General features: G+C 47.4%; 9 protein-coding genes across 9 annotated transcripts; 5 read left to right on the plus strand and 4 right to left on the minus strand.

Moving 5' to 3' along the window:
- Nucleotides 1-1,066: 1,066 nt before the first annotated feature.
- KD926_004733 (uncharacterized protein) lies at nucleotides 1,067-2,209 on the minus strand (the record flags this gene model as incomplete). Its single annotated transcript, XM_053098123.1, has 2 exons — nucleotides 1,067-1,634; nucleotides 2,079-2,209. 2 exons carry the CDS (start codon nucleotides 2,207-2,209, stop codon nucleotides 1,067-1,069), a joined length of 699 nt encoding a protein of 232 aa, XP_052957923.1.
- A 1,034-nt stretch (nucleotides 2,210-3,243) lies between these two features.
- On the minus strand, nucleotides 3,244-6,128 carry KD926_004734 (tRNA (cytosine-C5-)-methyltransferase; the record flags this gene model as incomplete). The annotated part of the gene is made up of 4 exons (XM_053098124.1): nucleotides 3,244-3,589; nucleotides 3,644-5,767; nucleotides 5,855-6,027; nucleotides 6,102-6,128. 4 exons carry the CDS (start codon nucleotides 6,126-6,128, stop codon nucleotides 3,244-3,246), a joined length of 2,670 nt encoding a protein of 889 aa, XP_052957924.1.
- A 2,715-nt stretch (nucleotides 6,129-8,843) lies between these two features.
- Nucleotides 8,844-10,123, minus strand: KD926_004735 (FAD-dependent monooxygenase spyC; the record flags this gene model as incomplete). Its single annotated transcript, XM_053098125.1, has 5 exons — nucleotides 8,844-8,889; nucleotides 8,937-8,989; nucleotides 9,045-9,415; nucleotides 9,485-9,759; nucleotides 9,834-10,123. The coding sequence occupies 5 exons, from the start codon at nucleotides 10,121-10,123 to the stop codon at nucleotides 8,844-8,846; spliced, it is 1,035 nt and encodes a 344-aa protein (XP_052957925.1).
- A 1,764-nt stretch (nucleotides 10,124-11,887) lies between these two features.
- Nucleotides 11,888-13,240, plus strand: KD926_004736 (uncharacterized protein; the record flags this gene model as incomplete). Its single annotated transcript, XM_053098126.1, has 1 exon — nucleotides 11,888-13,240. One exon carries the CDS (start codon nucleotides 11,888-11,890, stop codon nucleotides 13,238-13,240), a length of 1,353 nt encoding a protein of 450 aa, XP_052957926.1.
- A 2,993-nt stretch (nucleotides 13,241-16,233) lies between these two features.
- On the plus strand, nucleotides 16,234-17,406 carry KD926_004737 (FAD-dependent oxidoreductase; the record flags this gene model as incomplete). The annotated part of the gene is made up of 1 exon (XM_053098128.1): nucleotides 16,234-17,406. One exon carries the CDS (start codon nucleotides 16,234-16,236, stop codon nucleotides 17,404-17,406), a length of 1,173 nt encoding a protein of 390 aa, XP_052957927.1.
- Nucleotides 17,407-17,971: 565 nt separating this feature from the next.
- KD926_004738 (DUF1772 domain-containing protein) lies at nucleotides 17,972-18,457 on the plus strand (the record flags this gene model as incomplete). The annotated part of the gene is made up of 1 exon (XM_053098129.1): nucleotides 17,972-18,457. One exon carries the CDS (start codon nucleotides 17,972-17,974, stop codon nucleotides 18,455-18,457), a length of 486 nt encoding a protein of 161 aa, XP_052957928.1.
- A 1,382-nt stretch (nucleotides 18,458-19,839) lies between these two features.
- On the plus strand, nucleotides 19,840-20,745 carry KD926_004739 (NmrA-like family protein; the record flags this gene model as incomplete). Its single annotated transcript, XM_053098130.1, has 1 exon — nucleotides 19,840-20,745. One exon carries the CDS (start codon nucleotides 19,840-19,842, stop codon nucleotides 20,743-20,745), a length of 906 nt encoding a protein of 301 aa, XP_052957929.1.
- A 600-nt stretch (nucleotides 20,746-21,345) lies between these two features.
- KD926_004740 (uncharacterized protein) lies at nucleotides 21,346-21,992 on the plus strand (the record flags this gene model as incomplete). The annotated part of the gene is made up of 3 exons (XM_053098131.1): nucleotides 21,346-21,351; nucleotides 21,407-21,859; nucleotides 21,945-21,992. The coding sequence occupies 3 exons, from the start codon at nucleotides 21,346-21,348 to the stop codon at nucleotides 21,990-21,992; spliced, it is 507 nt and encodes a 168-aa protein (XP_052957930.1).
- Nucleotides 21,993-26,247: 4,255 nt separating this feature from the next.
- Nucleotides 26,248-27,339, minus strand: KD926_004741 (DUF500 and UBA/TS-N domain protein; the record flags this gene model as incomplete). Its single annotated transcript, XM_053098132.1, has 1 exon — nucleotides 26,248-27,339. One exon carries the CDS (start codon nucleotides 27,337-27,339, stop codon nucleotides 26,248-26,250), a length of 1,092 nt encoding a protein of 363 aa, XP_052957931.1.
- Between the last annotated feature and the right edge of the window lie 2 nt (nucleotides 27,340-27,341).

Genomic DNA, 27,341 nt, shown 5'->3' on the forward strand with positions numbered 1-27,341 from the left:
CGGTTCACGTTGCTCGGATCGTTCCTGATATCCCGACATGCAAGGGGCGGCTCTTTCGAACCGTATACGGAGTATACCAGACGATCATATCGGGGGTTTTGCAAAGCGTGCCCGCCCTGACCACCCCGGGCTGGCAGGCACAAATCTCGCAATCTTCCGGTGACGCCACCACCAGGATTAATTCATTTCCAACTCCCCCTTTAACTTGGCAAAGGATCCATAAAAAATACTTCCAAGCTTTTCCGAACGGCTTTGTCCGTGCGGGGTTTCTAAGACCCGGCCAAACCTTGGTCTTGCTCTCTACGCTAACTAACCCACTATGATATAATGCTGGGGTAAGAGGGTTTCCTAGAGGAAGAATTATTTCGTTTAGAATGGGCATTTGTAATGGAGGGGAGTTTGAATGAGCTCGCTCCAGGTGTAGTACATACTATGAGTTACCGACTTCAATATGTACAAAGCATCCAGATAATTTCGCTAGAAACGCCAGAGTCTATCAAATCCCGTAGATAAATTGCATCACTAGCAGAAAGGAGGGGTTCAATCACCACCTGCATGAAATAAATTAGACCCCTCTGCTCATTTAACCGATATAAGGACGTTTTGCCGATATTTATCCGGGTCTAGGGGACCTTGCATGGTTTGTCCGGTACTTTGGACTTTTGGTTAAAGTGTGCAAGGAACGAAATTTCAGATTACATTAAATTTGATTTTTGGGGCTTGGGTTCTGGTTGCGCTCTTGTTGGTGTTGTATGGTATGTTGGTGGCGCTTGAGTCTTCCCGACTGTCGAGAATGCTTCAAGGCCTATACCTCATAATAAATATTACTACATATAACTCTAGACAGGTTCAAAATATTATTCTAATCAATTTAATCACTTCTATTCAAATCTCAAGGATAAAGCAATCCGGAAATATGAAATTTTTTCTTGAATAAATCAGGCCGGTGAGTCCCATAAACCACGCCAGACACCGGCACCCCCGAGCCGGTTAGGCCGATAAAAGGGTGGTACCAGAATGGCGTGTTAAAGACCTAAAGACTTAGAATACACATCAAAGCAAATGATCATTTGGGTCCAACAAAGATGATCATGTCAAGGGAATCAGCCAAGATCTGGCAGCCCTTGTTGCTGACCGCAACCAGTTGGGGTGAGTTCCGACTGCTCAGGACCGCCTTTTCCTTCAGTATCAAGATTCGACCTACTGATAGGTCCCTGAATGAAGTCCGCAGGGTCATGCTGTAACGGAGCTGGGTTGTTGGTAGCTGTCCGTGGAAAGGAAGTCCACCTAGCCACCCAAACGGTCCATTCGTCCAGACTGGGCTGCCAATACTCGAGTCCATGAAGGCAGGGTCTTTGAAGACCATAATAGCTCCGGCACCCGTTCGAACATGCGCCAGGCCGCATTTTAGACTGTCAGCAGTATAAAATCCCGACCCGAACTCTGCATTGACCTCTGGGGCAAAAAATGCCAGAGTGGACTTTAGTGTATTCATGGTCAACCCCCGAAACCAAAGCTTTTTCGACTCCAGATCGCCTCTAGCTTGCCAGCGGACCTTCCTCTCCAAAGAATGAAGATCTTTTACAGACTGAACCTTCATACACATAATAAGGCCGAAGGGTCTCTTCAGTCGACTAGTATCCGTAATCTGCTTTAAAGGAAACAGGGCGGGACTTTCACTAACACCTTCTAGGCATTTATCCTGCAGTATATGGATATTTCGATTAAGGGAAGGTTTCCAGCCTCCGGTATACCTCCAATAATCGTAGTAGCCTGATTATCCAAAGGCCTGATCCAAGATCCGGGCTGGAATCAACCTTTCGTCGTGCACCCGGCGGAGTGGCCATTTCAGAGTGCAGCCATTAGGAATTGCTTGGATCCTATCCTCAATAGTAAATGCCGGGCTATCAATAGCTTCGACCAGTTCATCCAGTCCAGCTAACCAGGCGAGGCTTCACAGAGAACCGACCCAGTTCAACGTTCTGCAAGTTCCGTCCTCATTAAGTTACTCTTTAATGTCCTCTGGGATTTATTCATGCGGATATTTGTCTGACCACCACACCGGACGGAAACCATACTTTTTGAGACTTGAACCCTTGCGATAATAACCGCGAGCGATAACTTCATCTTCATCCTCCAAATCAGAGTCCCACTTCTCCTCTCTGTCAGTCTCGTGGATTGGAGAACGAGTTGGCTCTGCTTCTGCCATCTTTGACGCAGCGAAGTTGTTTTTCAGAGTTGTGGAGTCGAGAAAGATGCGGGAAGATGAAAGCAGTGTTTTTGAAGATAGATTTCTCAGGGGAGTGACTCACAGGGTGACGGAGCGAACCACTGCTGCTTTGCGTGAATGATGAGGGATATGACGGTTCTATCGTGGGCATTTATAGACGATCTTGCTCTGCTTATCTTTGAACTTTCCACTACAGAGGTCTCAGGACCCTAGAGGTAAGCTCCAGCTTGGCGGTGAATCTCGTATGCAAGTGAACGAGTATCCCCGGGATTCTTGACCTTCATAGACAAGATGTTTCCCGAAGGCCTCTGTAGCCGACTGGTACTGCTGATCTCCGATAAGGGAAAGGGTGTGAGGGTTTCTGTGACCCCATCTGGGATCTTATTCTACTTGATAACCTCATTTGGCTAAACAGCCTCTTCTGTTGGCCCATTCTGTTGGACGAACGTATTCCGAAGGGAGATGGGCCGCCGCCGGCAGATGGAAGTTGATATGGAGCCTTCCACTCGAACATAGGGAGAGTTCCATCCCGCATTTTAGAAGGTGATCATAATATTGTGTGTGGAATGAAAATAACGCTTAGAGAAGTGAGCACAGGGTACAGTCCTGGAGAACCCTGGTACTGCTTTCTCTGAAGGTGGTCTCCCATGTGACCAAGTGCTTAATCAGGCGCAGGCCCGCAGGTAGGACTCCCATCATATAGACGCGCTATAGAATCTATACCAAATAGCCGTGGTTAAATGCTGACATTTTAGATGCTGAAAGGTCTAAGGCGCTATACTTTATACCACTTCTAGTACGTACGGCTAGAGTATAAGTATAAAGGCTTGTAGGGAAAAATCGCGAAAAACACCTACAAGAATCTCTTACTACACTCGGTATAGAGACAGTCGCGGGATTTATCCACTGCACCTCCTAGCTCGCGGTCAGACTAGGTGCGCCAGATCCCTGGCTAGCTGTTTGTTATATTACATAGAGATGTGAATGGGCATACTATGCTGATTCCCCCCACGTTAAACAGTCGTATTGAACCGGTCCTCCTCATCTCCGGCCTTGGTGTAAGTCTCCCGGACTTCCGCCTGCTCTTGCTCGTCCTGTCCCAATGCAATGTTCTCCTGCTGGATCGCTGCCTCCTCGGCCTCGGCGGGCGCGGTGGCGGGGGTCTCCTGCTCGCTGGCGGTCACGACCGCCGGCGTCTCCGGCGTGGCTGTCTCGGCAGCGTTGGTCCGCTTCTGGGTAATGTTGATCAATGGGGGGTCTTCGTTGAAGAGACGGAGGAGCATGGCGCGACGGTCCTCCTTGGGAAGCATCAGGTTGACGGAGTGCAGAGAGCGCCACAGGGGAAGAACCATTCTCTCACTATTGATGATTAGTTGATGCTAGGAACAAAGTAAGGGTGAGAGGGAAACATACGTCCAAACGTCTTCGCCACCATCGGGCTCAACATACAAGATGCAGCAACCCATGGGAATATCCCGCACGCGCTCACCAATCTCTCCGAGGTTTTGCCATCCGTTGTCGTCGACCTTGGGGAACATCTCCACGAGAAGCTTCCTCATGGTGGACTTTTGGTTGAGGGTGACGGAACGGTCAGGACCCAGCATGGGCTCAAGGATCCGCAGTCCGTCGGTCTGGATTCGCCAGCGGCAGACATCCAGGCGCTGCGCATCCTGCTTGACAAACATCTTAACACCGCAATGCGTGATCTTCATGCCGTGACCTTCATTGGTCGTGAGGATGTCACGTGCCAATGCGCTGGTGTAGTAGATGGTTCTGGAGGGGAATGCCTGGGCATTGCGAACCATGAAACGGTCCCGCGGGAATCGTTCCGAGATCTGGTAGAACTCGAAGATGGACTCGACCTCCTCGTGCGCGGGATCCAGGTACTTGTAGGGCTCCTCAATGGGCTGGCCCGGTTTGCGCTTCTGGGGAGGCTGGGCCTTGGGCTCGCTCTTGGCCGGTTCGGCGGTCTCTTGAGGAACGGGTGTAGAGTTGGCCTCCGTATCCATGTTGTCAGACTCGGCCACAGCGGGCTTGCGGACAGGGCGATCGCCCAGAACGATTTCGGTGCCGTCCTCCAGCTTGGTCCTCTTGCTGGGCAGCTCGTCTTCCAGGCTGTCTGCATCTCTCTTTGCCGGCGAGATCTGGTTAGTGGCGGAGTAGGGGGGCTGGTGGGTCGATTCGGCAACCGTCGCATTCTTGCTGGCCTCTTCGGCGGCGGCCTGGTCAGGAGTCACCAGATCATCCAACGCCTCGATCTTTTCGAGCGGCTCTCCGTTGCCGTTCTTCTGCTTGAACTCGAGCTCTTCCGTAAGGGCGGCAATGGTGCCCTTGGGGATGACTTTGCTGGAGTCCTCAGGCTTGGCCTTGATTTCGGAAGTCTTCTCCAGCACAGTGATGAAGAAACCACCGGTATCCTGCAGATGAGGATAGATACGGATACATCGGTCAAGGGGTAGATCCGCATTCTCACCGTTGGGCGGGAACATGCCCTCGGCCATTCTGCCCAGACCAGTAATGCCTTCCTTCTCTCTCTTCTCCTCGACTTCCTTCCAGTTGTTCCAGATGCGGCCCTCGCGATCCATCACGGTCCACGTTTTCAGACCGGACCTTCGCTTCAGGCCAGGCAGCTCGTTGCTGCAGTCGAGGATCTTGACATTGGCCGCACCACCACACCGGTCAATAGCGCTAGAGATAACGGCCTCGTTCTCGATCGGGTTCATACTGCACGTAGAGTAGACGACCCGTCCACCAACCTTCAGCATCTGCAAAGCGCGCACAAGGATGCGGACCTGCGTGGCATGCAGACCGATCGCGTTGTTCGGGGTCCAGTCTCTCCAGACACCGATGTTCTTTCTGGCAGTTCCGTCACCGGTGCAAGGAACATCCGCAAGGATACGGTCGAACTTCAGGTATCTGTTCTGGGGTTTCTTTCCATCGGCCGCAGGGAGAGGAGGCAGCTTAATCGAAGGATACATGGTAGCGTCGTGGTTCGTGACGATCAGGTTGGGCGAGGCGAGGCGCTTCATCTGGTGAATAAGCATGTGGGCGCGCTTGTAGTCGGCGTCGTTCGCGATCAGCAGGCCGGTGGTTCTGCCATCATCGTTCAGGCCCTCGGGACCCAGAGGGTCGGCGCCCACATTGCCCTCCTTCAACTGCTTGGACACGTCTTGCATCGACTCCTCTTCTCCAGCATGCAGGAGCTCCATCAGCTGCGCGGACTTGCTGCCGGGGGCGGCGCACATATCCAGCACGGTCATGCCAGGGCGGACATCGATGAGGAGGGGAGGAATCATGCTGACAACCTCCTGACGACTGATGTTACCGACGTCGGTCTCGGCGACAAGGAATTTCTGGAAGGAGGCGAAAGGCGCGAAACGACGGATGACTTGCTTGGGGGTGGTCATCCACCAGGCAAGCTCGTCGGGGTACCAGGGTACGGGGCGAGGGGGCTCGACCAGGTTGCCCTCATACTTGATGGAGGTGATTTCGGGGATGAAGTGGTTCTGGAGTTTCTTCTGAACGGCGAGAGCGTGTCTTCAAAAATGTCTCAGTATTAGCACAGCGGACGCAATCTCAGCGACGGCGCATGACAACGAGTCGCTACTCCGACCGGACACATACCCTCGCGAACCCGTAAACCGGAAGCTGTTAGGGAGATCTCTGCGCATAGCCTCCCAGAATGCTTCCTTATCCTCCTCGGGGATGAATCCCTGCGCGTTGTAGTAATTCTCCAATTTGGCATTGGTCCTAGGGACATCCTGCCAGTTTTGGCGCTCGCCTCTGGCCGGGCCGCCCTGCGACAGTGTTAGCTGAATTGGAACCGACCGAGGGATAAATTGCAGTCATTGGAGTATGGTTGGGGTCTCACCTTCTTTCCGCGCTTGCCTTTACCCATTGTGATAAGAGTTGCGGGGAGAAAGAACCGAACTGCAGTGATTTTCTCCGCAGCGGAACATTTTCATATCGCCCTGAGCGACGATTTTCGGAAAACATCCCACACAGGATCATCGGTCGGCCCGACGATTATGTAATACGTCCCTATCTTATCGCATGGAGGGAGCCATTATATATTTTTAGTTACTGTGAGTCTATGGAGAAGTAGAGAAGAAATTCGGCTGTAGATAGAATATCCATCTCTTAGAAAATCATTGTACTTGCACAGGATAATAGTAAGTATGAAAGATTACCTGTGAGAAAAGATTGGTGCCAAAGCCTACGATGGAGTCAAAACTCCCGTCATTTTCCAGGCGTTTCAAATCGATCGCCTGGTCTTCAAATCTGGTGGCACATCTCGGAGTGGGATCATCGGGAGTGCTGATGACTCCGAAGGGAATATATTCCGCCGAAATACCTTACATTCTTCCTCAGCTCCTTTTTTTCCGATGATATTTGACGGAAACCAAGAAGTATTATCCCTTCTTCATTTTGAATCTCTCCTGCATCTCGATTCGACGCGTAAACCAAAAGCAGAATCCATATATTGTATCCAAAAGAACCGATGAGGCAACCAACCAGGTCATCATAACATTATCAGACCATCCCCATTCCTCAGCCCAAGAATATGACCGGATATACACACTGGCCATTGCAAGAATTGCACCAACAAAACGCGATAACCTATCCAGTTGAGACACTAGTTAGAAGCATCATGAGAAATAGCACCCAGAAACGAAATCAAACTTACCATCTCCCGTATGATAATCCATTAGTATGACCCCGTTGAATTAGAAGGCTCAGCTCACCCGCTGCGACGATGACCTGAGATACCATTCCACCCCAGTAGAGGGCCCTGGTGGGCCCGAGATACACAGCGAGCGCCCAATGACCCAAAAAGAACCATGTAATGCCCACGACCACAAAGAGAAAAGTATAGTGTGGTAGGAAGAGGGAATCCGATTTCGACTTTCCCGCATTTCTGATCATGGAGTAAATAACAAAAAAGTTGACCAACAACCAGAACCGGAATACAAGTATATTAGCCAAGTGTGGTGGGCAATAGATGAGAGCATATACAAGCTCCCAAGCGAGATTATTACACAGTGGAATCATTGATACGCCCGCTGGATTGCCGCGAAAAGCCGCTCTGATCACAATGAAGTAGTTCGCTAGCCAGGCCAGGCCAGAGGCGAAAAGGACCGTCTGCAATAATGACCTCACCTCCTGGTACTCGGGAGGCCCTCCATCCAAGTTGAATGCTTCCATTATCAATAGAAAAAGGAATTGTTGGAATCAGACAGCAGAGGGACACCTGATCTTGCTTTGTTGTCTCTTTATATTATTTCTACTCTTTCCAACAGGCAACCGCCGCACCATTTATGACCAGTAACGGGGTTGTGTCAGAGGCCTCGTGTCCAGCTGTGTGACCTCAGTATTTTACTCTTTATATCCTGACAAGGAACAGATCATATTGTTGCTCACCGGCTTCTTGGACCTTTTATAGACCTCAGCTTTCTACATTTAAGTATTTCTGTCCTATACTGATTGTTCTGATTGTTCAGCCTATCGATTGACTGTATGATCGCAGAAAAGATCCACAACACTCCAAGCTTCCCGGGAGATTTTACTCCCTCCTGGAGGTCTATCTCGGGCTTTTCAATCCCAGATTACCTGATTAAGCAACCAAAGCGAGTTGTGGAAAGCCTAGTACTAATCTGGATTGAGTCCAAGCTGAATACCACCTCGTCTTTCGAGCTGACGAGAAGGATGATACGATGTGGCGTCTTTCATGAAACTGGGGTTATTTGCTGACAGCAGGATTTGGTAGAGATTGTAGGACTCTTGTTGTTGCTGGCTCCTGGTATTTTTCTAGAACATTAGTACGAGCGCCCCGTATTGGGACCCGGAATACGGCCGTCATAATTATGCCATCCCACTGCTATGGAGACCGCTCTATGAATAACGCAAGAGGCTTGCCGCTAGATAGGTGGGAAATGTCAACACTAGTGACAGCATGCATCTGAGCCTTAGATTTTTTGATGCCAGCGTTCCTTCCGTAATGAGTAAAGGAAATATGTCATTGAATTATCAAGCATTGGCTGATTTTTTTTTGGAGGGCCAATAAGCTGTTAGTAGTGGCATGGACATCGTTTTTTATCCGTTTGTTCTCCGATGGGAGCTTACACACGCGAGAGCTCGGGATAAGTCGGGGAAACGCTGCACCTGGTCGTCATACGAGAATGAATTGGACTATGCTGAAAATGCCGCATGGGTAATAAAATCGCTTACTTATCTTTTGACTTTGTGATAAACTTGAACTTTGTATACTCTATGAATATGAGATATTTACGTCCGAAACAGTGTAGTTCCTATCATCCAAACAGCCAAGCACGTGGCAAGACCTAGGGCTACAATAATGACAGTATATCTTGATGAGAATCCTTGGTCACGGCGAAAGTCTTGCCAGCCAGACCCAGAACATTGTGAGGGTGCCAAAAAGGACAGCTGTACTCCGCCAGCGATTATTTTGGACGCAACATCTGCCCGATAGTCACCAATATATGGCAGAACAAACCTGCCCACAAGTCTCAGGAGCAAGTTATCGCCTGTGGAAAGCCTTATCACCAACCTAGCACTTCGAGATATTCCCTGGGCACGGTTCACCTGACTCTGGCTAAAAGAACGTAAGATTGACTGTAGCGTATGGTAGGAGGGTCGAACTGTATTATCCGTTGTCCTGATAGCTTTGCTAATACAATTAGCCAACATTGCAGCGTCCTCGATTGCAATATTTGCTCCTTGTCCTGTATTGGGCGCGAACTATCATAGCGTCTCTGTTAGTGTGAATTGAGTAGCAGCTAGGAATTTCGCATACCTTGTGCATACTGTCACCGATGCAGACCATGCGGCCGGAGTGCCAAGTTGAAAATACGTTCTCCTCTAAATTGGTTATGCCAACGACTTCTCTGGTCATCCATATATGCTGGAATTGAAGACCAGCCCAAACGTCGTCCCGCGCGAATTCCTCCGCTATTTTTGTGGTACCCCCCTTGGACCATTGAGGGGCCGAGCGGTATTCATATTGACGGTCAAGTTTCTTGAAAAGAAACCAATACACCCGACCGTTCTGTCCAGGGAAAACGAGAAGAGACCTTCCATCCTGAAATCCGGTCACCTGCTCCCCTGGGCGAAGGTTTGGCACTGCATTCGATATACCAAATACACAAACGTAGTCGATCTTCATGCCTAAACGGTATACAGCAGTCAGATAATCACCTTAGGCATCATAGCTGTGTATCGAGGAAGCGAACTGACCATTCTTTTCTTGATGTGTTATCCCGACAGGCTGGTGGAATTCCGCCAAGCGCCACATTTCACGCCGTACTCGACTATGCACCCCGTCGGCTCCGACAACCAGGTCACCGCGATAGATTGATCCATCCTCTACCCGAACAACGCTGATATCGCCCTCATTCTGCTGCACGGATACCACAGTCCTGTCGACTAACACGCGGGACTGGTCTCGTAGAGAACTATACAAACTTTGTAGTAGCCTACGTCGTTCTAGGAAAGCCAGAGGGATACCAAAACTATTGTATAGCAGTATTAATTATCAGCCGATCGATCATAACAGACAGGATAAGGGAATTCAAAGTCCATTTACCGTTCAAAGAGCACCTGTGGTGATCGGTCGGTGTGCTTGAAGCCGTCGGGATAGGAAACATGAGCGGTGTGCAGAGGCTCGATAAACTTTCCAATCTCATCAATTAACCCCAGTTGCTCCAGAATCCGCCCAGCATGAGGCATGAGAACAACCGAGGCACCCTCTTGAGGTGCAATCTCTTTTCGCTTCTCCAAAACCACATAATCGACCCCTAAGTGGTCCAAGCAATGAGCAAGTGTTAGGCCTGCAATGGATCCCCCAACGATGATGACTTTGAATTCTGGCTCCATGTTGTTCTACCTGCGACAGCTTAGGACCGCTTCAACGGGCCCGAAACAGGTTGAACTCCGTTTCGAGAGCGATAGGACGCAGTTAAAGCAAGGTGCGCACTCGAGCTTGTCGCAGAGCAAGTCGAATAATGCACTTACGCAGCGTCCTTCGAGGCCATCATTAGATGTAGATGAGAACACGGATCGTTACACAATGTCAAGCTAGAATCGTCTATTAGATACGAGTTAATGATACTAAATACTCCGAGAACATTTGTGTCATCATTGTGACTTGTCCTAGGGTCATGTTTCTCCAAAATCGTATTGGGTTTATGCGGAGTGAGTCATCAAATCATTTTAACTATAGCATACTTGCCCCTCGTCTAATTCGAAATCTGACACTAACACTACCATTGACATTCATACACTGTCTATGTACTAGTGTATTGAAATAGAAAGTGGAATCGGCCAGGCCGCCAGTACAACTTGCCTGGACACGATCCGAAGCTGTCTTTCTGTAGGGCGTGGGTTCCGACTACGTACGACTTTTTACAAGTAGGACTGCGCTACCACAAGTTATCATGTTGGGTCAGTCCTAACACCTGGAGCAATACGAGATAAGCAATTATGAGGCACCGATTATAAAAACTGAGGGTTAGTTATGTCGTCCATACGGTCTGGATGCTCCTGTCCACCGAATTTACTCGGCTTGTTGATGCTTCTCTTTTCTTTTTCTATTCAGGTGTTTTTCTCTCGCTCTCCCCCCCTCCCTCCTTTCCGTTTAGACTGCTCGCTGGTAGTCGCATGGGCGATTATGGATATGCCACGACCACCTTGATAAGCCGGAGGGATTGATCGTTTGGTTTATTAACCAATTGTGTAGATAGAAGAGTCAGGTAGAGACACTGGAATCAGGCATCAACTACTTTCTATAGTACGTTATGCCCCTACCTTTGGTTACCTGGATTTGCTGGCTTCTCGGGGCATTTGGTCAATTGGATGTCTGACTATCTGTCTTATGAGTTCCCAACAGAACGGTCCAACCTCTAGGGCGCTTGGAACCACACCGTCATATTCCTCTTTTTTTTTTTTTATCTCGCGAGTAAAATCGCATCTCGCCTGTTCTTTCTGATCTCTCTAGGTCCCCTTCAGACCGGGTTTATTGCGAGGCTTACTTTGCGATCGGGAGCGGAGACAACCACGAGCTGACTGAGGACCAGGCCTTCAGTAGTGGAGGATGCCATACCAAACAATATGGGCCTAACAGATGCCATGATTTGTTCTCAAAATATAGTGCCTGCTGGTTGAGTTATGTCTGGGATCCCGGATCAATCTCTTGGTGCTATCCTCGCCTGTTGGAGAGCTCCGGTAAAGGGCCTGAAGATACCCTTTTCTATGCCTCCTGGTTCTTCGGTTCATACTAGCCATGGATCATGTAGGTAGCTCTCCCCATAACGTAATCTGACAACGAAATACCGCGACAACGAGTTGCCGCGGCCTCGCCGCCACCACCACCAAAATGATCAAAATTCAATCATTTATTCAAAATTGGAGCTATTTAACACCATGTTGCCCTTATCTCGAGATCAGCGATTGAATCAAGCTGTTGAGGCCTTTAATAAAGGCCAATTTTCAACTAAAAAGGCCTGTGCTGAGGCCTTTGACGTCAAGATAGGCACCTTTAAAAATCGCTTAAAAGGAGTCAAATCCCGTGGCGAAATAGAGGCCAACCTGATGAAGCTTTCCACTACAGATGAATAAGTATTGAAGCAAAAGATCCTCGATATGGATTCTCGCGGATATCCTCTTACTATCTCGAAAGTACGCTATCTCGCTAAGCTCCTCTTTACCGCGAAATTAAAGCCATCCAAAGTTCAAGACGCCTTTATCAGTGATCGCTGGGTCAGCCGCTTTATTCATCGCCACGAAGCTGAATGGAAGTTAAAATACACAAAGAAATATAATTATCAACGTGCAAAATGCGAGGATCCTCAGATTATAAAGCGGTGGTTCGAAGTTGTTCAAAATACTATACAAAACTATGGTATTCTTGAACAGGATATCTACATTATGGACCAGACAGGCTTTCAAATGGGAGTAGCTACGACTGCAAATGTTATCTGCAGATCAGGTACTAGAGAATCTCATGCAAAATCGACTCATCCTGGAAATGGCGAATGGGTGACATCAATCGTGACAATAAACGCTGCAGGTAGTGTTTTACCTCCACAGATTATTTTTGCTGGTAAGATGTTGCAAGCGAGGTGGTTTGAAACTATCCCCGATAGCTACAGTATTAGTGTCAGCGAGAATGGCTGGACAACTGATAAGCTTGGTTTTGAATGGCTTCAAGGATTTGATCGATATATAGCTTCAAAACCTGCGGGCCGGTGTCGTCTTCTTATTCTCGATGGCCACGGAAGCCATTCAACCGTTGAATTCGATCAATTTTGCAAAGAAAAGAAGATTATTTCTTTATATATGCCTCCGCATTCATCTCACAAACTCCAGCCGCTCGATGTAGGCTGTTTTGCACCTTTAAAACAGCTATACGGACAACGGATCAGCGATGCAATACAGAACGGCATTGAATTCATCGATAAGGATTTCTTATATCACTACCAACACGTGCATCCAAAGGCCTTCTCCTCAAGCAATATACGCAGTAGCTTTCAAGCAACTGGGCTAGTCCCGTACAACCCAGATCGAGTGCTTTTGAAGCTTAAAATTCAACTTCAAGATAAAACGTTTACCCCGCCTTCAACCGCTTCATCCGGCTCGCAATCCTTTTATCTCGGAAAAACACCTCTAAACGCATACCAATTAAATCATCAAAGAGATGAGCTTCAAGCACTTCAAGAATCGGGATTATCATCGCTAGTTACTGAGCAGGCGCTTGAAAAGGTCTTTAAAGGCGCAGAAATGGCGATGCAGAATGCCGCCCTGCTTCAACAAGAGAAACATCAGCTTCGCAGTGCTGATATTCATAAGAAGATTAAAAAAAAGGCTTCTCGTCGCTTTATTCAAGAAGGAGGTACTCTGAATGGCCAAGAAGGGCGAGAAAAGGTGCAACAAATGGCTCAAAGAAAATGCGAGGCCACATCAATCCTTATTACGCCGGCCACCTCGTTGCAGTGATTGCAATAAAAAAGGCCATAATCGCTTGAAATGTCCAGATAGAGGCAATTCTTATTAATCTACAGATCAATCAACTGATTGCAATGTAGAATAGCTTCAAATTTGAATGAATGATTGAATTTTGATCATTTTGGTAGTCGTGGCGGTGAGGCCGCGGCAACTTCTTGTCGCGGCATTCCGTTGTCCGATTACGTTAAAGTTAGTTAACTATCATCGCCTTGCTTGACCGGACCGATCATTCAACCGATTGATATGAACCGTATGATTTATGACGATATAGAGCATGCAATTCCGCTCATTTTATGACGATCCTGAAGCCTCTGAGATTGCATAAATATCGGCTTCTTTATCGTGTAGTTAGAAGAATCATGACCTTCATTCAGTTGAAAACGATCATACTCCTTGGCTGAATAATCGCTTCTCGGAAGACCCACAGTAATCTGCCACAACAAGTCTTCCCCAACAATTTTCGTTCGGGCCCTGGAGCTATTCACCCGGCTAGGAGTCCGTTCAACAATGACTTCAATATCGTCCAGCCAAGATACGGAAGGGATGGATGAGATTTCTCATACAATTGATCCTGATGGAGAGGTGACCATAGTTCTCCAGAATGCCAACACGCCATTCGCTGTGTGGCCGAAAGCTACTGCCACGGATTCGGTGTCTGGGGCGCCTCAGCCTCAATCACAGGCTGAAACTACAGCCGCAAACAACAATACCGAAGAAAAGGAAATCACATACAAAGTGTCCGCAAAACACTTAACGCTTGCATCTACTGTTTTCGCAAAGGCTCTTTCACCAAAGTGGAATGAAGGTTCTACTCTTCGTGATAAGGGCTCCGTCGAAGTCATAGCGGATGGCTGGGATTCTGAGGCTCTTCTGATATTACTCAACATCTTTCATTGTCGGTTCAACGACCTGCCCAGGAAAATAGATATGGATCTGCTCGCTAAGATCGCAGTCTTGGCAGATTACTATCAATGCATCCCAGTGATCAACATATTTGTTGATATGTGGATCACCGCAATAAAGCCGCATTTTCCAAAGACGTACGGCCGAAGTTTGCTGCTGTGGCTACTAGTCTGCAGCCTATTTAACCTATCTAGTGACTGTAAGAGACTCGGTCAAATCGCTGTTAAACAGAGTCCGGGCCTTATTCCAACACTTGGTCTTCCATTTCCAGGTTCAATAATAGGTACTATATCACCTGAAGCCTCTCAAACATGGAAACTAACATTGTTTGTAGTTGATCTTAATAAGAAAAGAGAGAAAGTAATTGGTCACATCTTGGATACATTGCATGCAAAGGTGAACCATATGAGTCGTCATAATGATGATGGCTATTTTGGAGAAAAGTGCGACGATTGTACAACCTTCAAGTTAGGTGCTTTGCTTAAACTGATGATCGCATTATCAGTGTCGCCAAAGCCAGTTTTGCCTTACCATGGACTGTATTATGAACGGCTGGTGAATTTAATCACCTCTGATAGAGGAAGCAAACGCAGTTGTTATAATTGCGTTACTTTTCCAATATTTTTGTCGAAGCTCAAAGAATGCTTGCTGTCGGAATCAGAAGCTATAATCAAAGCTGAAACTTGAGCATTCTCACCCACTCATACTTCTTAGTTTATTTGCAGACAAGGCACGAAAACTGGGAAATCGATATTGATTTGCTTCATCTCCATGAATTGTTTCATGTTGTAGTGCGGATGCCCTGTATGACTGCTGCGGTGCAGGGGTAGGAGGGAAGCACCCACGCTTACTGGTATATCACCTTCATCAATCTCTCTTTGGCGCTCGGTGCCGCAACTGACGCCTGAGTAAACTTTGAGACACCCAGTCGCTGGGGAAGGCGTCCAGACGTTTAATGACGATATCACTCGTAGGGCTCGCGTGCCTAGAGATAATAATTATTAGTGTGAGCCGCTAGGTATCGCGTCATGGCGAGGTGGAGCAGTTGGTATGGGTAATTTACTGCTGCATTTAGTTCTGCCACGGCCTACTGGCCATTGGCGACTCAAGAAGAGCCTCATCAGGGAGCTAATATCGGGGTATAATGCATTCATCATCATCATCGTCATATGTCCTTGTAGGTAGGCTTCCTATGGCAACCACAGTAAAATCCAAGAAATGTTGACTGTCTCCATCGATGACTTGCACAAGTCATCGTTCTCTAGATTACCTTGCAACTTCCAATCTACATAAAGCGTGCTCCCAATGACTTTTTCTGTTTCGACACTTCCCTCCTTACCCCACCCATCTCATTGAAGACCAGCTCGTCTCTCTCCCACATGAGCTCCACACCTGCACCCACCGGCTGAGCGGACGGAGAGCCCTGTTCTCCACACACTGTGATCGTATGTACTAGTTTCGCTTAAGGTATGAGATATATAGTAACCAATTGGATGGGGAAAAGCAACACCAAGTCTCTTTAGTAAGATATTTTCAAGAATCTAGCGCACAGCTTTGATTTTTGGCTTGTTATATAGTCTTGTTGAAGGCTTCAGATGGAAGAGTGATATGGGTACTTTGGCTGGTTACTGTCTATCAGAAGCTATCTACACACACTGAAGGGGGCCTGGGGGCTATTTAAAACACATTCCAAGGTACATATATATCCAGTGAGAGTACATACCAATTGGGGTTCAATCGGCATGTCGGAGGAGCTACAACCCGACGGGCTGTCCCGACCCACGCAATGCAACCTTCAAAAAGCCGATCAAGTCCGACACCACGAAGCCGCGTCGCTGTGTTCCTAGAACGAGTTGCAAATTGTCTATTATTCGCACTAGTAGGATTCAGGTGGATCAGCATCACTCAACATCATGGGCGATGTTGTCAGAATACATTCATGCCTTGGATTCGGCCTCGACGTCGCTTAAGCTCGACCGACACCCACGCATATATAAACTCCTTTCCTCGCCGTCGGGATTACCTTTCACTGAATCATTCTTTAAGGGCCATTTCCTACATCATTATTCTCAAAGTGAACCATGACGAATACGCTGGCCGACAATGCATCAGACAGGCGCCCAAAAGTGGCAATTATTGGCGCTGGGCCGGGAGGTTTGACTTTGGCTCGATTACTTCACCTAGCAAATGTCCCCTTCACTGTTTTCGAAAGCGACAGATCATGCGAGTCTCGTCGTATGACTGGGGGTGTTCTCGACCTTCATCCACAGACCGGACAACAAGCCATCCGTGAAGCGGGTCTCTGGGATACATATCAGAAGCATGCCTCGTACGAAGCTGAGGAATTGGTCATTACCGACCATACAAACCAAGTTTTCTATAATACGAACGGAGCCAGCAGAGGAAGACCTGAGATTGATAGGCCAGTTCTACGCGACATTCTGCTACATTCTGTACCCGATGACCGAGTCCGTTGGAACCATCATCTCAAGCGGGTTTATGTGGACGGAACGCTGCATTTCACCGATACCGTCGAGAAAGGCTTTGACCTGGTTGTCGGCGCTGACGGTGCTTGGTCCAAGGTCCGTCAGGGCCTAAGCACAATCCAGCCATTCTATTCTGGATCTGTCTGCCTAGAGCTCAGGATTTCTCGACCCGACAGTATCGATCCTGAAATGAACGACATGCTTGGACATGGCTCATATCTTTCTTACGGGGGTGATGACACCGTACTTCATGCACAACGCCAGGGAGACGGTTCTGTTCGTATCTACGCTTTCATGCGCCGACCCGAATCGTGGTTGAAAGGTTGCGCTGTTGATCTATCCGATCGGGAGGCAGTCAAGGAGCTTCTTCTCAAGGAATACGAGCATTGGTGTCCCGAACTGAAACGTCTTATTATCAATTGCAATGAAACCATTGTCAACAGGCCGTTATACATGTTGCCGGTCGGTATTCGTTGGCCGCACAAGAAGCATTTTACTTTGTTGGGAGATGCTGCCCATGTCATGACCCCATTTGCAGGCGAAGGTGTTAATACTGCGATGTATGATGCCCTGCAGTTAGCTCATGCGATTATCGACTCCCAAGGCGCCTTGGATGACGCGGTTGTGAATTACGAACAGAAACCGTTTGAGCGGGCCACGAAAGTGCAGCAAGTCACCTGGGAGGAGCTGCTCAACACGTTCGAGCAGGATGCTGGACGACGCCTGGCAGAAAGATATGACTATCTAGTTACTTTGGCCGATGAATAAATGACAGCTAATGGTGGATTGTGTGCCGACAATTCAGCCGAGAATTAATGGAGTCATACCTTTTGAGTTGACCTCAACAAAGTTTACATATTTACTAGATTACTCCACCCTTGATCAGCCTTAATCTTGAGGAGAAAGATTCAAGCTGTTGCATCCTTTACAACTAGTAATTTTAAAGTAGTTTTGCACACCAAATTTGCAAAAGTCATGTTGTCATTGTCTCATCGGAACTCAAATTGGGCCCAGCCCACTCCGACTTTATTGGGAATGCGCATGATGTCAATCATTCCCGCTGTCCCATTGTATATAAGACAATAATTGCCCCAAGAGATTCACCGAGAAATAATTATTTCTTACGCCTCTGTTTGTTCCAACTCGTTTCCTAATCCAAAAAATGGGAGCGTATCCACCCGGCTATCGTATTGCGCAGGCCGTCGGCTTGAGCGGAGCGGCGTGGCTTTCAGGTTGCTCACCCCAGTTCCCAATTTCAATTTCTATATTTTTTTTTTACTCGGCTTAGAATTATATCAGCCGATATCATTTCAAGTTCTATTATTTATAGTATATGGCTGACTCTAGGAACACTGTAGGAAATATTGCTGCTCTCAGCCTGATCGCCATGCCCGCCCTGGGTGAAGTTCGGTCCGAGAATGCAGTGCCCCAGGGTGTTATTCTCAAATTATGGCATAAGATGTACGAAGCGGGCAAGGCTCAGAATCCACCTATTGCTGCTGCCGCAGCATCAGCTTTCTTTTACCTCGCGTGGTCAGGCCGTGAAGGCGGCCACTTGTTTCGCCATGCGAGGTTTAATCTAGCCGGGCTTTACTCTACAGCTGCGATTCTGACTCTGGGCATCGTGCCATATACCATTGTTACAATGCGATCTACAAACAACACCCTCATCGGATTGGCACAATCTTCGAAACCCCTCACGAATACTGAAGAGACAAAAAGCAGGAATCTTTTGGGTCGATGGGTGGTTTTGAATGGAATCCGCAGCCTTCTTCCTCTTGCCGGGGCTTTGTTTGGTATAACTGCGATTTTTGCTTGAGTGAAGGTAAATAACAAGCATGTGTTTCTACTGTTCTTTGCTGCTCCAATTGTTTGTAAATTCAAATGAAATAGCGCTTGGCTGAATGTTGACGTTAAGTAATATGAAATAATAGAAGTGAGCGGTATCTCTTCCCAATCACCTTCGAGGTGGATTAATTAACCTCGGTTATGTATTTGACTCGCGTCCTCCGAAGTAGGTTTTGCATATACAGAGAGTAAATAAATGATCCGAGAAAAGACATGAAGCTAGCTTGATATCAGCCAGGGTTCAAGTACGAGTTCTGGTCATATGTTGTTGCCTGTCGCTTGTAGCCTATCGTACATCCACCACCCAAGACAACAGGCATGAATATAATGAGCCCCTCGGCTTCATTATCTGAGAACCGAATTCTTGGCCCCGAGACTTTAAAATTGCCTAACGCTAGATGTCGCCAGGGTCGTGGGGCTTCATACTCACAATTCGAGTAGGTAGTATAGTAAAAAAACGTATACTCCGGCTTTCAAGGGCGAAAATTGTAAATGCTTCTATGCTCCTACATGCATCACGTCAGCTAGAAATTGGTTTTTACTCGTTTTGAACTTGGGAAATCCAAAACAGGCCGCTGATAACATAGTCAATGAGCCCCAGCCCGGTAAAAATTGGGCCCATTACCTACTGGGCAGCGAAGACGAAATCACTAGCTCCTCGTTGAGCAGACGAAAGCTTGAAAACAGTGCCTGTAAGAATGAGTCTCATACAAGTTCAAGTAAGAGGTTATTGTTGTTTTTTGCTGGACTTTTCTGCAAGGAACGAACAGGAAAGAAATTCTCTTTCGTGGACAAAAGACATAATATTGGCTATGGTTTCATTTTGATTGTAAGAATTAGTAGACCACGGAATCCGACTCTTGCAACTTGTATGGGGCCACGTAACTATAGTGGGTTTTAGCTATACACATTGATAGAAATGAGGAGATTAAACGACGTAGCGAAACTGTGTTTTGACTGAAACCATGCAGTGGCTCAAATCTACTGTTGTTACGTACGTTGAAGGTCCTACTAAAATAACTAAATTCTACTTAGTAGTACCCAGGCCCACTTTGATTCTTGCGACGAGAGAACGTTGTCGGGTGCAGATCGGCCATCCAAAACCCGCTCCGTGAAAGAATGCCACCGAGACCGCTTACTCACAGGTTCATATACAGAGGGCCGGTGCCGTGGGCACCGAAGACCGAGTAATATGTTCCATAGGCAATAGTTTAAATTATGGTTTCGCTGGCAAACTTAAGTACCCTGTTGGATTAGGCTTTACAACCCATTTCTTGGTCTGAACCACACTCTTGATCAAAATATTTTCCTATTATATTTCTCACTCATAACACTCCTTTATCTTAATTCGCCATGCCAAAATACCGCAGGGTGATCGTCTTTGGTGCCACGGGCGATGTGGGTTCCGACGCTGCCCTTCGAGCCCACCACGAGGGTGCCGCGGTTTCGCTTGCCATGCGCAATCCTTCCACCCCTATCCCTAAAATTGATGGTCTCCCTTTCAAAAGATACAAAGCGGATTTGACTCAGCCTGACACCCTGAGAACAGCGGTTCGCGTGGCGGACGCTAAGGCTGCCTTCATCTACGGAATCTTCAATGGCCCTGATTATATGAGGACAGCTCTCCGAGCTCTCAAAGAAGCCGGTATTGAATATGTCGTCTTCTTAAGCAGCTTCATCATTCTGACCGACATTCACGCCGTGGACCCTTCAGACATAGTCCCCTGGGAGCATGCCCAAGTGGAAATCGCGCTAGAGGAAGTCTACGGACGCGATTCCTACGTTACAGTACGGCCAGCATTCTACTCTAGCAACATCCTGCATGAGAAGCATGCCATATTGCAGGGCGAAGTGAAGTTACCTAACCCTGATGCGAAATTTGACTTCATCGCGTCCGAGGATATTGGCCATGTCGCAGGAACGATCCTGGTCAATGGCGCACCAGAGCATATTGTCCGGCTTCTTGGGCCTGAGGAAATGGCACTGAGGGATGCTGTACTCATTGTTGGGGATGTCCTAGGGAAGGAAGTCCGAGTCACCCGAATCTCCAGGGAGGAGGCTGCGGCTCAAATGGAAGCAGCCGGGATGCCTACACCTATGGTTAATTGGCACCTTCACAATGTTATCGATCGTCCAGGCTCGTATCTTCAGAGTCCCGATGCACCCACGGCGCGTGACAGCATCTTGAGCTATGCGAAGCACCCCCCGCACCGTTTTCAAGAGTGGGTGGAAAAGAACAAGGGAAGATTCCTTGACTAAAAGTGGCACTATGACTGCTTTAGACCGAGGAGGGCTGCAAGTCTATATGTGATACGCCAAGTGATATTCAAAAAACTATATTCCTTTTCCTTTCAGGTGGAGAGTATTGTGAATGAATCCCGTGTACGGAACGAGATGAATGTTGGAAGATATGTAAATAATGTTGTTCATACATTGCAGTCCCATGTCAAGCTCTACAGAATCAATCGCAACGCGAGGAGTAGACTGAGAATTACTAGAGATATTCCCTTGAAGAATAATACATGGAGTGATATATGCCATTTGAGACCTGTAAATAACATGAATGCAGATAAGTACCTTTGTGATTCAGTTTTATGAGAAGAGTTATACGTATTCATTGATGGTTTCTTTTGGGATTCATGCACATTCCAGGACTTTACTTTGAAGCTCAAGAAAACACTCTTACATTATTGAAGACATTGACGCAATAGAATGAGCAACATTAGTCACTTTCCCAGCCCACAAACTGCCACATTCTTTACCTCATGACTCACGTGACCTGTACCGCTACCCAGTGCCTCCACATGTTCACTTAGGACTTAGAGTTCCACTAGTTTCATCTACATATTATCCAGCACGATGCAGGTACTTTTCTGTTCCCCTTAATCCGGGTTGCTATTTGTCTCATTGCATGTTCCAGGGCGACACGTCGGCGCAAAATGTGAGCTCTCTGGGCCAGCTCCTTCGAGCCGTGGGCGGACTGACGAAGCCAAGTGGCAGAGGGCTGTTCATGTTCCAGAGCCTTGTAGCAGGGAGCTCCTCTGCTGCGGTTATCGGCCTTTTCGGTGCCACATTAATGGGATTCTCATTCACTGCCGGCGCAGTGGGCTTTGTGGGCGGCTCATGCATCGGCTTCATTGTGGGAACAATTGGGTATTATAGAACATGTTATCAGCAAAGTCTGATTGCATTCGCGAAATACCCCGATCTATTACGGCATCATATCTTCATTGATTTTGGCATGCATGGCGTGGACAAAGCTTCGCGTTTCTTGGGCGGAAACTTGCAGAAAACGGTGGAAGACATCAAGGGTGACCTTGCTCTGCAAGGGATGTTGATAGCGGCCTGGCACTCGGCAGTCCCTGCTATTGAGGTATGAATTCCAGTATTGACTGACGCTGCTTTTCTTGCTTCTATGTATTTTGGCCAATAAAGGAGCTGACAAGATTACTGGGCAGGATATTCATAATCAAGAAGAGGCCCGCCTGGTATCTGAACGAGAATAGTTATATATACGCAAAACATAAGAGGAACTTTCTTGTACTCCGCATGTGGTTCCAATATTTTAATTGATTAGTAGTTACTTTCATCTATCTAGGTGTACGAGGACTTGTTCTTATTTGCTTCATAACTTACTTGAATAGCCCAGTTAGCATATAGACCAATTCCACCGATGAAGACTATAATGCCAGCCCGGCGCAAGAGTTTGTTCCCAGTATGTAGCTGAGACATGATTCAATGAGAGCCACAATGAAGTATGGTCTCAAAACGCAAGTGGCCCTAGGAAATTGAAGGGCAAGTGAAAAGGATTAGCACTTCCTGACACCCTCTTAGGAGCAGGGAAGTAATCTGATTTAAAATTCAGAGCATGCTAGTCCAGAGTAACGTTGTTGCCGCTTCCGGGGAAAGCCCAAACCACCCCCCCAAAAACTCCAAGTCCGCTAAAGCCCGACAAAGCCCGCCAGGACCCGCAAAACCCGACACCGGTGGTCGGCCTCCGACATGCCGATTGAGCCCTAGGTTTACATCCCTTACATTCATTTTTCTGTTTTTTTCTTTCCTTCTGCTTCTTTTCTACTTCTTCTTCTACTTTTTTTTTCGTCTTTCACGCACTAAACACTGGTATGGACAGTGTATTGCCTGTAATACTGCGCTACTAGCTTAGAGTGTGGCTCCACGTTGGTGGACCACAGTAGTTTCGTGGGTAGTCTACAGGGCTTTTATTTATAAGACCTAGGGGTTGATAGTCATTGGATAGTTATTTAGCTGATACAAAGGTACATACTTCACGATGTGAATGTCTGCTGTTGGATTCGTTTTTACAACTGTCTACTGGCTTTCCTGGTGGATTTGCATTGCCACTGCTACTTATGCGGAGAGTGCATGGCTCAAGGTTAGTCCTGGGTTTGGGATTCTGTTAATTGCTACGTTCAAGCTGTATTAATGCTGGGTTTTGGTTCTGTCTAGTGATAAATGTTGTGAAATGCACAGGGGAAGTAGGGCAGAATGACACTGTATCAGCTATACGCACGTAGCCTACTAAGGAGCGAATGCCTTTTGCATGATAGGGCTCTTAATTCTCTTGCATAACGATTGATCTCTTCTTCTCTATCGATGGATAAAGGGGTAAGTTCCTCAGGGGTTCGAGTGTGCGGGCCAAGCCGCTAGATCACGTAATCCCATGGATTCGTATCAATAAACAAGCCGGAATACCAAGTGTTGCTGCGCTCTACGTAGCCTGTCTTAAGCCTTAGCCACACGGTTCTATAAAATGTTGGAGTGCTGGTATGGCTTGCGGCGCTAGCCTGCATGTAGTTAGTCGGTCATCTGACCCACACTGGGCAGCTGCATCTCTAGAACCTCTGCAGTTGCAGTAGGAGGAATGATCAAGCGTTTCCATCCGATTTTCGAGCCTTATCAGAGCTATCGCTCATCATAAAATGACTGGATGGTTACATAGGCTACCGTGTAAATAATGTTTGGTTACAAAAGAACTTCAGTACTTCTTGAGCAATTTAAAACTCGTTCGGCGTCTCAATTAAGACCCGGTAGCTTAAAAACAGGGTCTATAATAGCAGCGTTGTCGAATGGCTCGTTGATTAACTTCACGAGTCCATTGAGTTGTACAAACAGGTATATATACGGAGAATTTCATTTAGTCCTTCGCCAAATGTTCAGTCAATGAATAAAGGCAATATGTCTCTCTGTGAGGGGGGGGTACAACATGAAAAAGGATATATATATCTGTCTGTCTGTCCAGCTAAAGACTTTTTTTTGCCTCAATCTCGATAGGGAGCCTAAAACTTCTTTATTCATTTACCTTCATACCCAAAAATATGATTGACACGGTTAAAAAGAGTGACTGCAATTATAGAAATTCGATTGCTGAAGACCATGGACAAGATCTGTTAGAACAAGGAACTTTTCAAAATGTCAACACTATCAAAGACGTGCCGCTCTCACCTCGGCGACAAGACCTCTTCATGGGTGAAGAAGGAGCAGAAGTACAATACCGGAGCATGAAATGGTGGTATGTAACTCGTCCATCTTCCAGCGGCTGCACCGAACTATTTGAGGCTAACCACTGCGAATTGCAGGAAATGTGCTATCTGTCCGGGCATCCTAAGTTGACCATATGATTTTCATCACAGCTAATAAAATCTAGTAATGATCGAATCTCGCTTGGGGTTTTATCACTGCCATCTTCTATGGCTACGTTAGGCTTTGTTCCGTATGTTGCCTGCCCTTCGATATCCCTCTAATCCCTTCCAGTAGTCATTTTAATTCCTTTCACAGTGGGTGTATTCTAATCATTGGAATCGGGGGCCTAACAACCTATACCTGCTATGTGCTCGGTCAATTCAAACTGCGATACCCTCAAGTTCACAACATGTCTGACGCTGGAGAAATACTTTTCGTTACTGTCGGTCGTGAAATCGCCACGGTCGCCCATATCATTTTCTTTATCTTTTGTATGGGTGGCCATATTTTGGTATTCTCAATTATGGATGAATAATTTGACCGACCATGGAGCTTGCTCTATACTATTCAGCCTAGTGGGGGCAATTTTATGTTTTCTTCTCACGCTTTCGAGGCGTCTCCAAGAAGTTTCATATTTGGAAGTTATATGTAAGGCTTCCACTTACCATAACCTCGCCACATTCATGGTTTAATTATTGATTAATTCCGTCCATGGTAGCGATGATCACGATGGTCGTTATCGGTATCGAGGCTCCGAATCCAACAACATATGCTATAAACCACCCTACCCTACGATCTGGATTCTCGGCCACTCTGAATATTGTAATATCTTTTGCCGGTCATGTCGCATTCTTCAGTTACCAATCTGAGCTGGCGGAGCCAAAAGACTTTACAAAGCCTCTGATAATTTTGCAGATTACCGATACCTCGCTCAACCTCGTCTGTGCTGTTGTAATCTACCGATACGCAGGGACAAGCGTTGAAAGCCCTGCGCTATTAAGCACCAGGTCTACCATCGCAAAGATCGCATTTAGCATCGCCGTCGAAACAATCATAATTACCGATGTTATACTTGGGGCATGTTGGAGCCAAGACTATATACGTACGACTCTTTCGTGGAACGAACCGGATGAACGAGAGATCAGTGATATCTTATGGGTCCTGGGTGCTGATTATCCTGTCTCTGTGGACAATAGCATAGGTCATTGCGAATGCGATTCCCGTTTTCAATGACCTGCTTAGTCTTTTGGCTGCGGCCTTTGGGAGCTGGTTCTCGTTTGAATTTGAAGGACTTTTCTGGCTGCATAGAAGGTTTGACTCGGGACGTAAGGTCGCTTTGGCTGCACTTAATGAATTTCTGGTTTTGCTGTGCTGTTTGATAGTAAGTTATAACCTACTCAACTTTTACGGTGGATACTAATATGTACAGTGTGGAATGGGTCTTTGGGCAACTGCGGAAAGCATTGCGATTAGTGCAAAATCTGCACATGCTGCATTTTCCTGTGCTGATAATCGCTAGGAGAACTTTCAGAATCTATACACGACCAGACACGTTATTCCAACCTTTTCCATGAGCTTTCGAGTGTGATAATATGTCCGGAATGAAGGGCAACCGAAAGTTGAACATGATTCAATCGCACAGCGTATATATTCAAGAGCGCTTTACGATCAAATATACCACAACATCAACTATTTCGGCCTCGCAATTTGCTTTCCGTATCTCTCACTGCAAATGCAGATCATAGGCAGCATAGTAAATCAAGTGGGAAATCCCAGATATTGTTGCGCATTTCCAATTGATCTTGTCAACCTGTACCTCCAATTTGACAAAGTGACATCTGAGATTGCTTCGAAACCCCGCATTGGGCGGACTAAAGGATCAGTGCTCGAGCCATCGACACAAATCAACGGAAGTAGGCGTCCTATTGTACGTAGATCTGTCTTACTATGTTGAGTCCAGATTCTGGCTATCGCCGAAAACCGAATCCCGCTCATGTGAGCGGCCGGGCAAGATGCCGTCCCCACACGCCCCGATCAGGGCTATACTGGTCGAGTAGTTGTACTTTTGATGGGCATATTTTGGAGGGAAGATAGAAGAAGAGCGAGAGGAAAAAGGGCTGGTAATATTAAACCGTTCTATATGTACCACCTAAGGATACCAATCTGATATAATCAAACGCTGAAGTGCCTGCAGGGAGAAACCATAGCAGAGGATGATAACAATAGCATAATCACATAAGCATAGGGCAACGCCTGCGTTCCTATTGTCCGTTTAAACATCTAGCTGTATCTAGGCGGAGGGCCTTGCTGTGCTCCGCTAGCATAATATTCCGCCGCTAGTCCGCCGCTATGTGGCGTTGTTGGACCTGTTGGACCTCCTGGCATTGGGGGTCCCGTTGAGAACCCCGTCGGTGGTCCCATCGGCGGACCTGCTGTTGGTTCTGCCATATTGCTATGTGCAAGATCCTCGGGTGCATAGTCGCTAGGGCTCGGTCCTGTAGGCGCCTGCATCCCAGCGGGAGCCTCGTCGAAATGCTTATCGCCTTGCGCCGAGTGGATCGTATGCATTAAAATTTTCACCGACGGATGATTAGAAGAGACCTTGCCCTTCAGAATATCTTGGACAGGGATTTTCCGACCATAGAATTGCTCATTCTCGTCCATCCGTTCGATAACAACCGTTCCGTCCACCTGTACACCGGCGTAGAAACCCCGGCTCTTGACATATGACCAGATGGGTGCCCGACGGGTATGCACTTCCGATTCCAACACTCCTCCTATCCCAACAGGACCGGCAGCCACGCTGATCTCACTACCCAGGGTGACGCGGACTTTCGTGAATGCTTCCAGCGCCTCGTATGTATTGATCACCATGACGCAGTCGTAAATATCTGCACCAACGAGGAACCCCAGTCCAGCCGTATGCAGCAAAATTCCGGAGGGTGCGCTCCATTCGCCGGTTTCTGGAACCCTGGCCAGCAGGATTCCGCTACCTCCAGCACCGCTGAACCACAGTCCCGTTCTCATGGCAGTGAAAATCACCAAGCCCTTGGCCTGTCGGATAACCTCTGACGGGATCTTCTTCAACACTTTCGGCTTTCCAACCGGCTTGTCGATGTGTTTTTTCAAGGCATTATTCCCGTTTGTCGGCGGAGGCGTCGACTGTGTGAATTCTTCGACGTAAACTCCATCTTTACAGAAGCTCCGCAGAATGCGAGCGACCTTTTCGCTTTCCTTGCCTAGCGACATTGGCCAGAAGGCCTCGGAGCCGAGTTTGTTACTCAGTCGGTTGACGGGCGCACCGAGCTTGTCCAGGGCGCCCCAAGCTTTGTCGAAGTTTTTCTTGCCGATGCCCTTGGTTTTGGACCACATGG

This window comes from Aspergillus affinis (genome assembly GCF_023601865.1).
Source record: "Aspergillus affinis strain CMG 70 chromosome Unknown NODE_22_length_351263_cov_86_343593, whole genome shotgun sequence".
Lineage (NCBI taxonomy): Eukaryota > Fungi > Ascomycota > Eurotiomycetes > Eurotiales > Aspergillaceae > Aspergillus > Aspergillus affinis.